Source organism: Castor canadensis, chromosome 9 (genome assembly GCF_047511655.1).
Source record: "Castor canadensis chromosome 9, mCasCan1.hap1v2, whole genome shotgun sequence".
Classification (NCBI taxonomy): Eukaryota; Metazoa; Chordata; class Mammalia; order Rodentia; family Castoridae; genus Castor; species Castor canadensis.
Genome location: NC_133394.1, coordinates 97,839,335 through 97,856,478, shown reverse-complemented (window position 1 = coordinate 97,856,478; position 17,144 = coordinate 97,839,335). Strand labels below are relative to the sequence as shown.

Sequence of the window (17,144 nt, the reverse complement as noted above, 5' to 3'; positions counted from 1 at the left end):
CTGATTGAAGTTTTAATTCCTTGGTTTGTATGGTATGTTTGTTTTTTGTATAGATTTTCTTCCAAACTACATAGACCTCCTTAAAAACTGTTCATTTCCCCATAAAGAAGTCAAGTTTTGTCAATATTGCACTAGAAGTATTTCAAAATACAATGCTTATGTCATTTTCTCTCTGATTTAGCTTTCATCCTAATCTTAAAGCAACAGAAGATTAAACTTGATTTTGAGGACCATCTAATTAAGGGTATGATTGGATGAAATGATTAAGATTACAGGTGCTACCTTAGAGGTGAAGCTTTGCTATTTTGTTTCATTTATTTGTTCCATTTCTATATTTGAGTTCCTTATCATGCTAAACCTTTATTTTTCTCAAAAGGCTTATGAAAATTTTGGTGAAAAAATGTTGCTGCTTCAGTGCAGAAATGGAGCCTCTTTTTCTAAGCTACATAACTTGGTAAGTACTATCAAGTCTATCAAGTACACTTAAGAGAACAAAACACTATTTAAATATGTTAGAAGAGAATGATGGAGGGGTGAATTCAACTATGATATATTTGATATATTGTAAGAACTTTTGTAAATGCCATAATCTACTCTCACCCAGTACAACAATATAAAAGAAAAAAATATATAAGAAGAACCAAAGAGCATCTGTATCCACAGATGAAATGGAAGAAGTAAAAACTTACACAGTCATTGCACTTCATAGCAATTATTGAGTATTACTTTCAATTCAAAAACTAATCATAGGCTTTTTTCCAATAATATGCTTTTAATGGTAGAAGGTATCTTTAAAATTATCTGATATAATATGCTAATTTTACAAAAAAAGAAAGGACGTGGCATTTTATGTTTGTAAAATAAAAGGCCACATCTAGCCTCATAAATGTGTAAAATTATCAAGAATCACTGAGGGAGTAAATATGACCCAAGTACATTACATGCACGTATGGAAATATCACAGCGAACCACCTTTATACATTAGTGTATGCTAATAAAAAAAGAGGAAAAGAACCACTGTATCAGCTACTATAGAGATTAAACAGATGAATGAACCAGAGAGAAATTACACATCCAAAAGTTCTCAAAAATCTTGATCCATAATCTTAGAAACATTTACAAAGGAAAGGTCTACCAGCATTCTCTTTTATAGCTTCCTTGTGTGACCTATACTAAACACATGCGTTTCAGATGTTATTTATCTAATCAAGAGATAATTTTACATTTCTGCCTATATCTTCCTATTTTCCTGACCAACCCTTTAAAGGAATTACTAGTAATAACAGAAACAGAAATAGAGAAAAGAAGAAAACACAGGACTCTGGAATTTTCTGATTTATTTAATTAGAATGTTAATCAACTTCTATATAATGGAATGTTGTCTAAAACATCTTAGAAAGTAGTTCTAAGTCCTGATTTTGAAGTGTGCACTCATTTAAACTGAGATTGTTCTGTATAATGAATGTAGTTGTACATTTCTATGCCTTTCTAAACCAACTTAGCAACTGGAAACTCAAAACATAAATATTCTTGTTTTTCTAGTAACTGCTTAATTTCTAATTTTCATATTTTAGTGTTGTGAACTATCTTCTCAAGCATTCTCTCTCTCTCTCTCTCTGTCTCTCTCTCTCTCTCTCTCTCTCTCTCTCTCATCTATCTCTCTTTCTTCCCCCTTTCCTTTTAATCCTTTTTAATCTGACACTGGACACCTTCAGTATAGATAATAGCTATCTAACAGTTTCCTAACATAAAAAAAAAAACAGCAGAGACCCCCCTTATATTTCTGTACTCTTCCTTGACAGACACGTGGGCTAGTACATGAGTAACTGCAGTATCCTAAGAATAATTATTCTGTCATCCAAAATAATACTGTTTTGTATTCTAGGTACCAAATGGAAAAATGAAGATTCTCCTGGTCTTTCTAGGTCTGCTTGGTAATTCTGCTGCTATGCCAGTGAGTGTTATTTTAACTGTTAGACCTTCTCTTTGTGCTCTATTGTTACAAAGCTTGGGAATAAATGTTGGGCTTATTTCAACTGAGGTTCTGCATTTGTCACTGATATTCTCTCAGTTCCAGATGCACATGCCCCGAATGCCTGGATTTAGCAGTAAAAGTGAGGAGGTATGTATGCTTAGTGTCAGGGGAGAAGTTTTCCAGAGTCCTATCCTAGAAGTTCATAAAAATGAAAATACTGGCAAAATTTCTGAAATATAAAATTTCTGTACACAACAGATAAAGGGAGAGTTGAAAATCTTAAATTCTCAAAACAAGGCAAAGCACTCATTTTCCCCCAACATGATCCTACTCGTGGACTTTCATGGTAAATGTGGATTTACTGAGAAGCTAGCATCAACTAAACTTTAACATAAATCTACATTCGTAACAAGGGTTGTTACAAATAGATACTTAAGCATATAAATATCTTTTACATAACTCATATGAAGGATCATTAACCAATTCAATTTACATCAGCAAGAACCATCTTTCTCAAATCCTGAATTCCAAATGAATAGAACATTTAAAAACTGCAAAATAAACCAGATGTTTGTTTTCTATTATTCTATATTGATTTTTCTCAAAATAAAATTTTGACTTCTAATTGTTTTAAATGCACTTCAAATTCATATAAAACTAGTAAAAAATATTATGACTACACCTTAAAATCAGAAAGTCAGCATATTTCTTATGATTTGTGTATTAATTTAATAAAAAACTTTCACTTTGTGCTACATTAATAGATTCCTTTCATTGCAGATGATGCGTTATGGTCAGTTCAACTTTATGAACTCCCCATATGTAAGTTCTTCTTTACATTATTTCTAAGGATTTTTTGTTTACATCCAGATAGCTACTATTAGTTTTATCTTAGCTAATAGAGACACTAATAGCATCAATAGACTTTAATTACAATATAATCATTATAAAAGTTTCAAGGAAGGAAAATCATTTTACTTGCTCTCTCATGTCAAATTTTCTCCTTATCCATTACTATTATTCTTTTCTATAAGCCAAAATCATCTATTAATTGTGAGTTCTTTATATTTAAGAAAAATTGGTTCTGAGAAAAGATCACAAAAGATATATTCACAAATAATGACAACAAAATAGCATATTGAATGCTATTGGGGAGTAAATTTTATTTGGATTATCTTAACAGATAACACTAAAACTGAATTTTTTATTTCATTGAAGTAAATGTAGGTTATCTTTATCACTGAACACTAATCGTTAGAACAAACTATTACAAGAATCAAGTGTCAGTTGGATCTTTTGGTGTGGTTTATATGATGGGCCAATAATACATGTCACTTTTGTGGCATTATCATGATTCACCCAGTTTTTTATACCCTTATTCTTGGTTTTAGTGCCTTTGCCTGTGAGTTGAAATTTTCACCAACTTAATTGTCATGAAATCCTGCATTTTAATGCAAGATTTATAATTCTGTCTCCCGTAAATTCTCATAACCTTTGCACTGTATTGTGGGTATCCAAAGGATAGTAAGAGACTTAATTAATGAAGACTGGAAATGGAGAGTAGCATTAAATCAGGGAAGAAATGTTTAAGTGGGAACTGATACTGTAAGAATACTGTCAACTCATAAATTAGCATTTTAAAATTACAACTACATTTGCTTCCATGTCCAACCTTGTATTTGTGAAGATTCTGACAATGAAAGCAGAATGAGGATCTGCCTACAACAAAGAAGCATATACACTATATAAGGGTGTTTATACAGACAGAATTTTTAGTCTCTCTATTCTCTTTTTAATTTTTTGTCCTGCTTTTTTTTCCTATTTTGCTTTGCAGACTCACTTTCTTCATTTTCCTTTTGCTTTTTCTTCTCTTTATCTGACCTTACAATAAGTCACATAGGGTTTTTTTATTGTTTTATTATTCATATGTGCATACAAGGTTTGGATCATTTCTCCCCCCTGCCTCCACCCCCTCCCTTACCACCCACTCCGCCCCCTCCCTCTCCCCCCCACCCCCTCAATACCCAGCAGAAACTATTTTGCCCTTATCTCTAATTTTGTTGAAGAGAGAGTATAAGCAATAATAGGAAGGAACAAGTGTTTTTGCTGGTTGAGATAAGGATAGCCATACAGGGAGTTGACTCACATTAATTTCCTGAGCCACATAGGCTTTTAATTCAGCATCAAATTCCCCATAACTTCTTTACACTTGTTACTACCTAAGTTAGGATTTCAGAGTTAGTAAATCATTAGTGAAATTCTTAAACTAAAATTTCCCATTGAATTCTGTTGTTTGGTAAGTTTGGCTGTTTGGGTTTTTTAGAAGACTAAAGTTCATTTCAGTCCGACAATATTTAAAGTCCTTGCTAAGAAATTTGAAGTTTCTATTGTTGAGTTAAATCCGAGAGGATATTTTCTTTCTCATAGAATTTTTAAGCTCCTTATTTGGATTTTGGAGGCTGACATTAGAAGGTGAGGATTCTGAATCTCAACCTTAATGTGGTTTTACTGTCTTTACTTTCAGATGACACCTATGGGCCCTTATGGAAATGGTATGCAATTCCCTCAGCAGTTCCCACAGTATCAGATGCCCATGTGGCCTCACCCACCACCTAGCGCATGGCAGAACCCTCCAGCACCGAAACACCAGAGCAACACCGATCAAACTCAAGAAACTCAAAAACCCAACCAGACTCAACCAAAAAAGCCACCACAAATGCAGCCTTTAACACCACCACCACATGACCCAAATCAAGCCAAAGAGGAGGCCCAGCCACCTCAGGTGAGACTTGCCTAAAAAAATTGCAAATCGGAGTCAGAAAAAGCTTTGAAAAGGATTTGGAGGGCCATGCCATTCCTGCATACATATTCCCTCCAAAACTCATAGGTACTGTTATACGGTAATAAAATACTTATTTTTTACTAGGTAGTTACTAAAACATTTATTCAAAACTACCTAGAGAGTCAATGCCAGCCTTGTTTGATTCAAAATTACCCAAATACCATTGCCTTAAACAAGATCCTACTAGTGGCAAATGAAGCACATGCCACTAGCATAAGAGTCAAGAAACAAAGGTTCAAGTTTCACCCCCAGTCCCTATTGGTTATATGGTCATGATCAAGTCACTTTACCTTTGTAGATGCTAGTTTACCCATGAATAAATTAAATGGTCTATAAGTCCTTTGCAGATCTATGCTGTGATGATCTAAATAGCATTCTGAAATTAATACTGCTTCCCATACCTTAGGGTTACATAAATGTAGCACTGACTTAATGCAAGAAGATATACAAGCATTAAGCATCAAAAATACCAACTTTTTGGTCATTTGTTATCACATACAGCTAAAGATGTAGGGAATACAAATTTTGTAAGAAAAAAAAAAAGACATTCCTGTATTTGAATCCTAGTTATAATCATTCCCCTGCCATGAGGTTTTGTGCAAGTGGTATAACTTCTCTGAAATTCAGATTCTTAAGTAAAAGGGGAATAATAATAGTGCATATCTTTCTCAATTATTTGAGGATTAAATGAATTTATTAACATAAAATGCTCAGCATAATGTTTGGAATATGTTCAATAATTAATGTTTAATAATACTAATTATTTTTATTTCTGCAAAAACACACACAGAGAGACAGAGAGAGAGAGAGGCAGAGAGACAGAAAAACATAGAGAAAGCTAGGTGCCAGTGGCTCACACCTGTAATCCTAGGTACTCAGGAGGCAGAGATCAGGAGGATTGCAGTTTGAAGCCAGCCTGAGCAAATAGTTCACAAGACCCTACCTCAAAAAAATCCATCACAAAAAAAGGGCTACAGAAGTGGCTCAAGTGTAGGTCCTGAGTTCAAACCCCAGTCCACAAAAAAAAAAGACATAGAGAGTTTAATACAACAGGAAATATAAATCCTCAAGTTTCAAATAGTTGTATTGAATTAATTTGCTTCCTTTTTCATTTATTTGTCTTACTTCTACCTAAATCTGATTCTTTCTTTCACTCTAGCCATTCCCACCATTCAGCAATGGGTTATTTCCCTTTCAACAACCACCATGGCCAATACCACAGGTAAGAATTTTTTCTTTATACTAGAAATGAGAAATAATATTAGCATGTTATATCTTAAGTTAATAAAAGTTCATATACTCTAATAGAATGTCATTTACTGACCAACAGAGAATGTGAAACAAAATCATATCAGTAACTGTGTAGAAAAATGACAATTTTTTATAGCCAGGCATGGTAGTACACACCTGTAATCCCAGCATTTAGAAGGCTAAAGCAGAGGATCATGAATTCAAGCCAGCCTTGGCTACCTAGGGGATTCAAAGCCAGCTTGAGCAACATAGTGAGACCCTATATCAAAAAAAATAATGCTTTTTTTAATTATGGATAATTTTTACTCAGACTAATTGATGACATGAGAACATCCTAAATCACCAAATAGCTACCAATAATCTAGTCAATAAATTAATTTGAAAGAGCTATATTATTTATTACTATTTCCCCACTTCCCTAAGAGATTTGAAAATACAATGACTACCTCCATTTAATGTAATGGAAAAATTGAGACAAAATGGAGTTTGAAAACCAAAAAGTAAACTATGATTAGATCAGACTAAAATCTTTCCATCATATCTGTTTCTAGCTCCAGTTATATCATTATAAAGAATCTTACAAAATAATATTTATAATAATTTTTAAATCTAAAATTATTAAAATGAAATATAATATTAAAATTATTCACAGGCAGTAAAATATGAATGGCAAAATAAACTATTTGAAATAAAGAAACAGTAAAGGCCAGTTGTTGAAAAAAAATGATAAACTTGATTAAAAAAAACAAAGGAATACTTCATGACTATTCATTCAGCTATGGCTTAGGTTTTTCTTGCCTATTAACTTTATAACCAAGAGGACTTCTTATCAACAAGGAACAATTCATTTCAAGGAGTAAGCATTCTTTACTTTCTTTTACTGACCATACCAAAGTAAGGAAACTAAGACAGTTCCTTAAAAATTTTTAAAGCAGCATGACTTTCATAATTAAGTGACTGTTAATCTCATCATCACAGAACTTCCTGAAATTCTGTGGGAACCACAGACTTTCTAAATCCTCTTACTTTTTAACAATCCCTGAGCAGAAATGCAGTCCCCAAATTTGATTAGGAAAATTAATTCACTAAATGTGAAGCAAGCATTTGAAAAGTAACATCATTTAATTTCTACTGCTAAATGATCTAATATGGATATCTAGATATCACTCAAACCTTTCTCTCTCTCTCTCCTTGCCTCCTTCCCTCCCTCTTTTCCTCCCTTTCTTTTCTTCTCTCCTGCCATTCTTCCTCCTTCTCCTATGGGGATATAATGAGAGGGTGGAAGTTATGAGTGTTAGAGGAAGTACATAGGGTGATTGCTAAGAGATGTGGCCATACAGATATTTTGAGTAGGATAATATAGGACCTACCTGAAGCCTTCTATTCACCAGTATTCACTTATGAATCACAAAACTTAATAGTCAGTGAAGGTACTGATTAGGGAGCTAGAAGCGCACAGTACTAACGCAATTACTGATTTGAGCTAATTTAACATACCTTCAGTCTTACAAACAAGTGGCAGCATAGAAAGTGGCTTCCTCCTATGTTTATTACATTTTTCACCTTTCAGAGGGTACCACCACCAGGTTTTGGACGTCCACCACTCAGCAATGAAGACGGAGGGGTAAGAATAAGTAAAGTTACATTCCCCATTAGGAACGGCAATCTGTCAACATCAACTTGTTGATTCACATCTAATAAGAAAATTAAAATTCAACATGTGACCTTTCTGTAGTTCAAGCTCCCAATATTTTTTAAAGTGAAAAAAATCAACCTAATGACTGAAATAAAATATGATACATCATTTCTCCTCCACATGTTGTAAGATCTCTCCCATACTTGCTAATAAAGCTAACAAGCTTTTTTCAAGGTTGATGCTGGACTCGAGACCATGATAAAGACAGAAGGAAATTAAAATCTTAGGCTGTTAGCATCAGAATGGAATTAAAAGATTATCTAAATTCTTCATTGTACAAATAAGTTGAAGCCCAATGAAGATAAATTACTATTCAATTTCACATCTTCAGTTAGCAGAAACTGGACCAGAACTCAAATCCTCTGATATCCTGTACAATGACTTTTTATTCCATTGCTCCATGAGAAGAATCAAATGTATGCCATAGAATGATATACTCCTTAAAATATTCTAGCATTGTTTCATCAAGTAAGTCATTTTAGTGGTTTGGTACAGCACTCCATCCCTGGAGCTTGCTTCCTCTTTTCCCCTAAATATTTAATGTGTGCTCAGCTAAATGCAGAAACCAATAGCGTTGTGGGGGAAGAGGGAACTAAAGTGTTCTTAAAATAATGACATTGAAAATTACTATGTCAATAATAGTATAGGATACTTTCAAAAATATAATGAAGTACTCAAATAAATATGATTCAGATAATTGTATACAGTCTAACCTAGAAACTTGCACTTCAGATTTTTACAAACAGAACATCAGAAAGTGAAACAGAATAAGCAAGGCAGTTAACAAAGGCATTAAGTCTATATTCTACCTCTTGGTGACATTGCCCAGTTTTCTGCATGACGCTGGAGACATCTCCTCACCTGTCTGTCTCATCATCTCTGTCCACAAATGGGGATAAAAATACTTTTTCTCTAGAGTGTGTTTGTTTTAAAATAAAAACGAGGGCTGCAGATGCAGCTCAGTGGTAGAGTGCTTCCCTACTATGTCAGAGGCCCTGAGTGTGATCACTACCACTGCAAAAGAAGAAGAAGAAGAAGAAGAAGAAAAAGAAAAATTAAATGCCACAAAGATGTCTAAAGAGTAACAGGCAAGAGGTCTTGATGATTAAATCACTCATTAAATGAAAAAACTTTAAGCACTTCCCACTGGAAATGCTAGAAAACTAGGATTAAACAAACAAACAAACAAACATGTTTTCACTCAAAAACCTTACAGGGAAAAGCAAGTGCAAGAATCCCAAGAAAATAAGCAACTGATATTTGGTGTGATGATCATTATGACAGAAGTCTGCACTGCTGTGGACACCCATGAGTAGAACCTGAGCCTAATTCTGTCCATGGAAGTCAGGACATGGAGGTAGCAGTCAAGCTGAGTCCTGGAGGATGAGACAAGTGTGCCAGAAAGGATAATTTGTAGGTAGGAAAAGGCTGGATATGAAGAAGCCATGTTCATAGACACTGAAACACAAAGAGAATTTAGAACTTAGAGAACTAATATAAGTTATGCTTTTTTAACTGCATAAAGTACAAGGGGTGGAAATGAGACTGAATATAAAAGCTATGGCTCAAATGGATTATAAATTAATACTTTTATAAGCAATTATTACTATTCTTATTACATAATGTATAACATTTTTTAGGCACTTACCAAGTTTCAGGCATAGAAATTTATATATGTTGTCTCATTTGACCCTCATGAAAAGCTATAATCAGTATTATTTTATTATTATCTCCATATTACAAGTTAATAAAATGAGGTTAGTCAAAAGTCATAGTACTAATACTGGTAGAACAGGGATTTTAAACACCCTTCACTGTTCAGCACTAAGCTTTTCAGCTTTCTGTGTCATGTTAAGGGATTTGTAGTTTGTCCTTTAAGATAAGGGAAACCTTAATATATATTTAAAGAGAAAAGTGGCAGAATTCTCACATACCCATATCCACTCTCCACTACTCTTGACAGCAGTGGTGAAGAAAGCAAGATTACACAGAATAGCCAGTTCCGGAGGGCTAGGAATAAAGGAAGAGAGGACAAGGATGAAAGTTCAGACATTCTAGGACTTGATAATTAATTGGGGAAATAAGGACAAGAGCAAAAACTTGAGAAAGTGTGTTGATAGTAATAAATGTTACTTAGTTACACGATGTTAGAGAATGAAGTTTTGGGGGAAGATGAGCTCAGTACTGGGTGCATTCAGTTGGAAGTACTCATGAGATCTGTAATGAAGCAGTTTTGATGCCTCAACCTCAAGAGAGAGTCTTGTAGGACAAATTTTATGCCTTTGGGTATCAGGAGTATGCATCCATATTGAGAGCATTGGCATGCAAATAGATTATTTAAGGTAGGTATGTAAAATGAGAACAGAAAAATAAGGAGGATAGAGGATGGAATAAAAAAATAAAAATTTTTAAACCTTCAGATTTAAAAATCTAGATCCTGCAAGTCACAAAGAGTACCAGAAGACAGAACTAAAAAGGTGTGGGGTGATGAAAACCAGGAAGAAATCAAATTTTAAGAAAGAAAGCATATTTTTTTAAAAAAGCACGTAACTAACTAATAAGGTTTCCTCATCATACTAAAAACTTTCAAGCCATAGCATGGTGGAAAACAAAGAATAATTATTGATTTCCATCTTCTTTCCTACAGAATCCTTATTTTGGATATTTTGGATATCATGGCTTTGGGGGTCGTCCTTATTATTCAGAAGAGATGTTTGATGATTATGAAAAGCCTAAAGAAAAAGATCCTCCTAAAACAGAAGATCCTCCACCCACAGAGCCCTCAGCTAATGCAACAGTTACTGAAACTAATTCTACTCAACCAAATGACACTAGCACAACAGGAAACAGTGCTCCTGGACGTAACACTGGGAGCAATCCTACAGGTCAAAATAGGGTCCTCCAGCCACCTGTGGTTAATGTTTCAGGCCAGGGAGTTCCCAGAAATCAAATTCCATGGAGACCAAGTCAGCCAAATATTTATGAAAATTATCCAAATCCTAATATTCGAAATTTTCCTTCAGGAAGACAATGGCATCCCACTGGTACTGTCACGGGGCATAGACAGAATGGGCCTATTTATCGAAATCGACAAGTTCAAAGGGGTCCCCAATGGAATTCCTTTGCTTGGGAAGGCAAACAAGCAGCTCATCCAGGAAATCCAACTTTTCGCAAGGCTTACTCTCCAATTTCAAGGGTCAACTATGCAGGAAATCCAGCAAACTTCCAAAGAAAACCTCAGGGGCCAAATAAACACCTGGTGGGAACCAATGTTGCTTCATTGGGTCCCAAACAGGGTACTGTTGGTCACAATGAAAAAATACAAAATCCAAAGGAAAAGTTGCCAGGTCAAAAAGAAAGAATAGTCAATCCTACAAAGGATCCAGTTGGCCCCTGGAGAAATTCTCAACATTATGGAGTTAATAAACCAAATTATAAATTGCCTCACCCTGCAGGTACCATGCTAGGCCCAAATTTTAATTCTATTGATCAACATGAAAATTCCTATTACCCAAGAGGAGATTCCAGAAGAGTACCAAGTTCCAATGTACAAACCCAAAGCCAGCATTTGCCCAAGGGAATTGCTTTAGAACCAAGAAGAATCCCATATGAATCACAAACTAAACAGCCTGAATTAAAGCACAGTACACATCAGCCTATCTACCCTGTGGAAATTCCTTCTCCTACAAGAGAATATTTTCCTGCTAGAAGAAATACCTGGAACCACCAAAAAATCCCTCCACCCTTTAAGGAAGTTTCTGAGAAGCAGGAAGAACATTTACCTCATCCAACCCATGGCTCTAGGGGAAACATTTTCTACCATGAATATAACCCCTATTATCAGAGGGAAAACTCACCATACATTAGAAGCAATACATGGGATGAGAGAGTTAATTCTCCCACCCCTATGAGGCAACCTGAAAATCCACAGTACCCCATGAATGCTCCAGATCAGAAAGAGACAGTCAATTATAATGAAGAGGACCCAATTGATCCAACTGGAGATGAATCTTTTCCAGGACAAAGTAAATGGGGTGAAGAAGAGTTAAGCTTTAAAGGAAGCCCAACAGTTAGGCCCTTTGAAGGTGAGCAATATGCCTCAAATCAACCAAAGGAATATTTTCCCTATTCCTTAGATAATCCATCAAAACCTACGGAAGATTTTCCTTATGGTGAATTTTATCCCTGGAGCCCAGAGGAGACTTTTCCATCATACAATCCAGGTCCTACTATATCACCACCTGTGGATAACAGGGGTTATTATTCTAATAATGCTGTCGGACAAGAAGAAAGCACTCTCTTTCCTTCATGGAACTCCTGGGATCACAGAATTCAAACCCAAGAGCAGAAAGAAAGAGAATCATATTTTAATAGAAATGTCTGGGATCAGTCAACAAATTTATACAAAGCTAATCTACCAGACCAGAAAGAGAACCATCTGTATTCCAGTAACTCCCCAGCTGGACTTCAGAAAAATCCAACATGGCATGAAGGTGAGAATTTGAACTATGACGTGCAAAGTACTAGGTTAAATTCACCAGAAAGAGAACATTTCATTTTCTCAGACTTAATTCTTCAAAGTTATCCACCAGGTCAAAATGAAGCACACTTATTTCACCAAAGCCAGAGAGGTTCTTGCTGTGTTGGTGGCTCCACAGGGCCCAAAGACAACCCACTGGCTCTACAAGACTACACTCCATCCTATGGTCTTGCACCAGGGGAGAACCAAGACACCAACCCTATGTATACGGAAAGTAGTGATATCAAGTATACAATACCTATTGTCTCCCCAACAAGCATCCTACCTGATCAAAGAAACAATTCAAAGAAGAAAATGCCCAGAGAAAGCCAAAACCCAAATCCTTTCAGAGATGATGCATCCACTATGAGAAGGAACACACCGTGTTTTATAAAGAAAAAACTGGAACAAATGGGAATTATGTCCTTTCCTGAAACTAGCTCTCCTCAATCAAAGAATACACTTTGTCTCAAAAGTGATTTTGAAGGAGATGGGAAAAATGTTCTAGAACAAATTTTTGAAGGCAACCAGATCAATGAAAGAACTGTTGACCTTACTCCTGAGCAGCTTATTATTGATACACCTGATGAAGGCCCCAAGCCAGAAGGCAACCAAAATGAAGTCCAAAGAAATGAGGGTGAGAGGCAGCAGCAAAGACCACCAAGTATCTTGCAGTTTCCATGCTTCAGCTCCAAATCAGCAAAGCTTCATTCTTCTAGCACTGGAACTCCATCAAGCAATAGAAAGCAAGGCCCATTTGATGGTGATCTATCTACGCCTACTGAAAATCCTAACACAGTGGTTGGGTTAGCTACTGGAGAACAATTTAAGAGTACAAATATAGACCAACTTAATGCAAATGAACAAACTCCATTTGAATCATTTCAAACAGGGAACAATCTACAGGACCAGGCACAAGACTGCTTACTAATACAGGCTTAGGGATTATTTCAACCAAGTATTCTTGGGGAAAGGAAAATAACTAATATTCTATGCCAATGGTTCCCAAACTTTTTACCCCACAAGTTAATTATATGATTCTCTTGGTGATCCTTAAATCTTTCCCTTACCCAGAAGTAGGAATAGTGACCTAGGTGGCATTAATGAGATTGGAGCTTCAATCTAGTGGCTGGATCTAGTGCTGTTACAAATTAGTGCAGATCTAAGAAAAAACATAAAGGCCATAGTCACCCCTGGTTTGAAACTTGGAAGTCACTGGTCTGGGTTTGCTTTCTTTCCCTTGCTAATTCTTCCTTTCTCTCTCAAAATTCCCTACTTGCAAAATTATCTGGCTTTGCACATCTGAATGGCAAATGAACATTCCATTTTATGTATGGTGATCGCACCCCAGTATAATCTTGATGCACTGTATATTTTTTTCTTATGTTGGTTTTTAATATTTTTCCTAGCTATTCTCTTTCAGCATTTTTCTTCTACCGACTCACTTTATTTTTATTATTTTCTTTCTTACCATCATTCTTTCTTTCTCCTTCAACCATTCTGTATTTAGCTTTCTGTTTTTCTTTCCCATCTTTCTATCACTTCTATACAAAGCTAGCTATCTTTAACTATTGTTAGTCTTTTATGTTCCTCTCCTCCATGTCTTCTTTTCTTTTCACTTTCCTGTTCTGACTCCTAACGTATCACTTAACAATTAATCCCTCTTCTCTGACTTTTTCCCTTCACTTATTCCTTTTCCTGCCATACTATTTTCATATCTTAAAACTGTACATCAATTTCCCCCTTTTGCAATTACTCTCTAAATTCTACTCTAACTTTTTCTTGGCCCAGCCAAACCATCATTGTAAAATATATTTGAAATAGAAGACAATGATACTTTTGTTTTTAATTTTGTTGTGATCAGTTAGGTAAACACATTCCAGAAAAAGGGAAGGCAGTCTAATTATTAGAACTGGCAACCTAGGTAAAAGGATTATGAAAGTAGGAAATAAAGAATTGAAGAAATTATCACCTGGAACTGAGCATCCAGAAAAAAAAAAGAATAGGACTTGCCACACCTCATCACCAACTCATAATCTGCAAGATCTACAGAGGACGTTTTTTGAAATACTGTCTTATACAGATAAAACATTCAATGTTTAGTTTTACTAGTTCAGTATAAATTATTCTACCAATATATGCAACTACTAACATGCTTATTCTTTATGTCTTTGTAGAATTATTCACAAACACATCCTCTTGATATCATGATTAAATAGTGTAAATTATTTTGTAAAGTAGATATTTCTATGTTGTCTTGCTTAGAATATATCTGAATCTTATTATTTTTACTACCATTAAAGGCATTTTGGCCAATAATCTCAATATTGCTTGCCTAGAAGGGTAAAATTCTCAAGATTACCTAGAAAGTTACCTTCTAATCCTAAAGAATTTCTTAAGAGAAAATTTCTTGGGACAGATTTCATAAGAGCTCAGAAATTTGGGGAAATATATGTTGAAAACATCCTAAGAAAAGGAAGATAATCCTTTTCCTTGGCCTTAATCAGTGTCTTGTCCATTGAAGGTACCCAATAAATATTTACTGATTGACTGATTTTTTAATGGTTTTCAACACTTGAACAAAAACAATATAGTCTGCTTTTCCTGCAGGTTAAAGTATGAGATGCTGAATAAAACACCACATTGTGTGGCTTTATATGTTCAGCAACATTTGCATCATAGAATCACAGATGGTGTTATCCACTAGTTGCTTAAATTCCTTCTTACCCTACAAGCTTTATACTTTAATCACACATTGAAAAATCATTAATTTATTCTGGGTTAAACTGCTTCTCAAAATAAAACTACATTATGCTTCACTACATTTTTCCCAACGATTTTTTTAAATCTGTATTTGAGTGCTTTCATTGCAAAATACTCACTTTGTATTTCAACAATATGTATGGGTTAATAGCTGCTTCAGCAAATACACTGACAGATCTATAAGATACTGGGCTTTAATTATCATCTGACGCCTCTGTGATGAAAAAAAAAACTATTGCTTTGAGAACATAGTAATAAGAAGGGGAAATGTAGAAAATGATTCTTCTCATGAGTACATGTATACTTCTACAGACCTGGATACTAGACCTGAGTTCCTTGCATTAAAGAAAATGATTACTCTGTGTTCCCTGATTAAGTGATTCATAAGCTTTTTAAAGTCTGTTGTAAAGTTGAGGTGTACACAGTAGAGATAGGAGGCTCTGAAAATTACCCTCCCCTTTCTTCCAGCATCCCTATCCCACCACTGATGCTCTACTTCTACACAGAGTTTCTACATCTAGCAGTCATCACCTGCTGATTTAAATGGCTGGTTCTAACCTAATAAAGTTAAATAAAGAAAAAGAAAATAACATGTGAGAATTACAAACACAGGAGCCAATTTAGCAAGGTTAATACATACCTGCCTTAAAATCTTTTCTGTTACACAGTCTATAATAAGATGTCTGGAGGTATTGGTCCAATTGACTGGGGAAATCTTACAATCTCTCATTCTTCTGTGGGAAACATGGTAGGATGATGAAATGTAGGATCCAACCAAAGATCTAAAAACTCAGCATAGCAGCCATTATCATGGCCATTCTTTCTATGGCTTTTTGGAGCACCTAAAAATGTAAATACATGTTTTATTTCATCACTCACATCAGAGTCTGAACTCTATACATCTTTAAATAGAACTTTGAGCTACTTTCATTACTTATTTAAACATATCTCTATTTGTTTCCTCTTCCCTAATTGATCCCAGTCAACTTAAGAAACCTAAGAAAGACTCCTCTTGCCCTCAAGAAACCAAATTTCATTTCTAAGAACCAAAAATGAGCCAGAAATACTGGACTTAAAACTAACAGATCTGTTCCTCCTTCATAAAATCTTCAAGGTTTCATTGTGACTCAGACCAACTGTTAATGAAAACTCAGAAGAAAACTGCATTTGATGGAAAACAATCACCAGTTCTCAAAATAATACAGCATTTGGTTTTGTCCACCTGTTCTTCCTTGCTTCTCTACCTTACCCTATTCTAACAACAAACACTGGATCTTTTTTCCTCCCACTTTGAATTTATAGTCAATTTGACTTAGAAACACAATTCAACTGGTACAAACAATATTGCATGCTAGCAGAGGAGAAACCTTCAAAAGAAGGAAGAAGGTGAGCTGTAATTTGACACAGACAAAATTGTTAAATAAATGAGACTGCTCTTAGTGCCCCATTACCTTCCCAGTCAAGGTCCTCTGAACCTTGTCAGTCCCTTAGAATTTAAACCATAGAGGTAACAGCCTCCATTAAGGAGGACTGGGGCAGTTTTCTGACAGTGCTATATACCATAGCAGCACTTCTCAAGCTTTAATGTATATCTGAATCTCATTAAAATGCAGATTTTAATTCAGATCTGGAGAAAGGACCTCTATTTTGTAGTATTGTAATCCTAGGTGATTATGATTCAGCCAGAAGATAGACCAAACTTGGGATAGCAAAGTGCCTAGGCTATTTCTATAAGTCATAACTGCACACTAACCAGGGCAGGGAAGGGATAGAAAGGTCTTGACTACTAAACATACTGAATATCACCAATTCAAGAGGATGTGTACAAATGAAGCATGTAAGTAAAAGGTTTGACAGAGAACACACACAAAGGAACAAACTAATCCTATCTCTATTCCTACATTTATCTTAAGCTCCTTTCTGGCTCTTTGCCTGGCTCATGTAGTTCTAGAAGTTTCTACCTCCAAGTGTGGAAGCCCTAATTCAGTTAACATGTGTTTCACGATTACCCCAGCCCTAACATTCCCAGCTTACCTAAAGTCTCACAGTATGTCATCTTTTATATTTAACCATACATTCATCCCATATCATGTGCTAA

General features: G+C 35.2%; 1 protein-coding gene across 1 annotated transcript; it reads left to right on the top strand.

The window, feature by feature from the left end:
• Nucleotides 1–400: 400 nt before the first annotated feature.
• On the top strand, nt 401–13,392 carry Enam (enamelin). Its single transcript, XM_020159144.2, has 8 exons — nt 401–454; nt 1,886–1,954; nt 2,072–2,122; nt 2,756–2,797; nt 4,500–4,757; nt 5,977–6,039; nt 7,639–7,692; nt 10,412–13,392. Exons 1-8 carry the CDS (start codon nt 401–403, stop codon nt 13,223–13,225), a joined length of 3,405 nt encoding a protein of 1,134 aa, XP_020014733.1. The 3' UTR covers nt 13,226–13,392.
• The last annotated feature ends 3,752 nt before the right edge of the window (nt 13,393–17,144 follow it).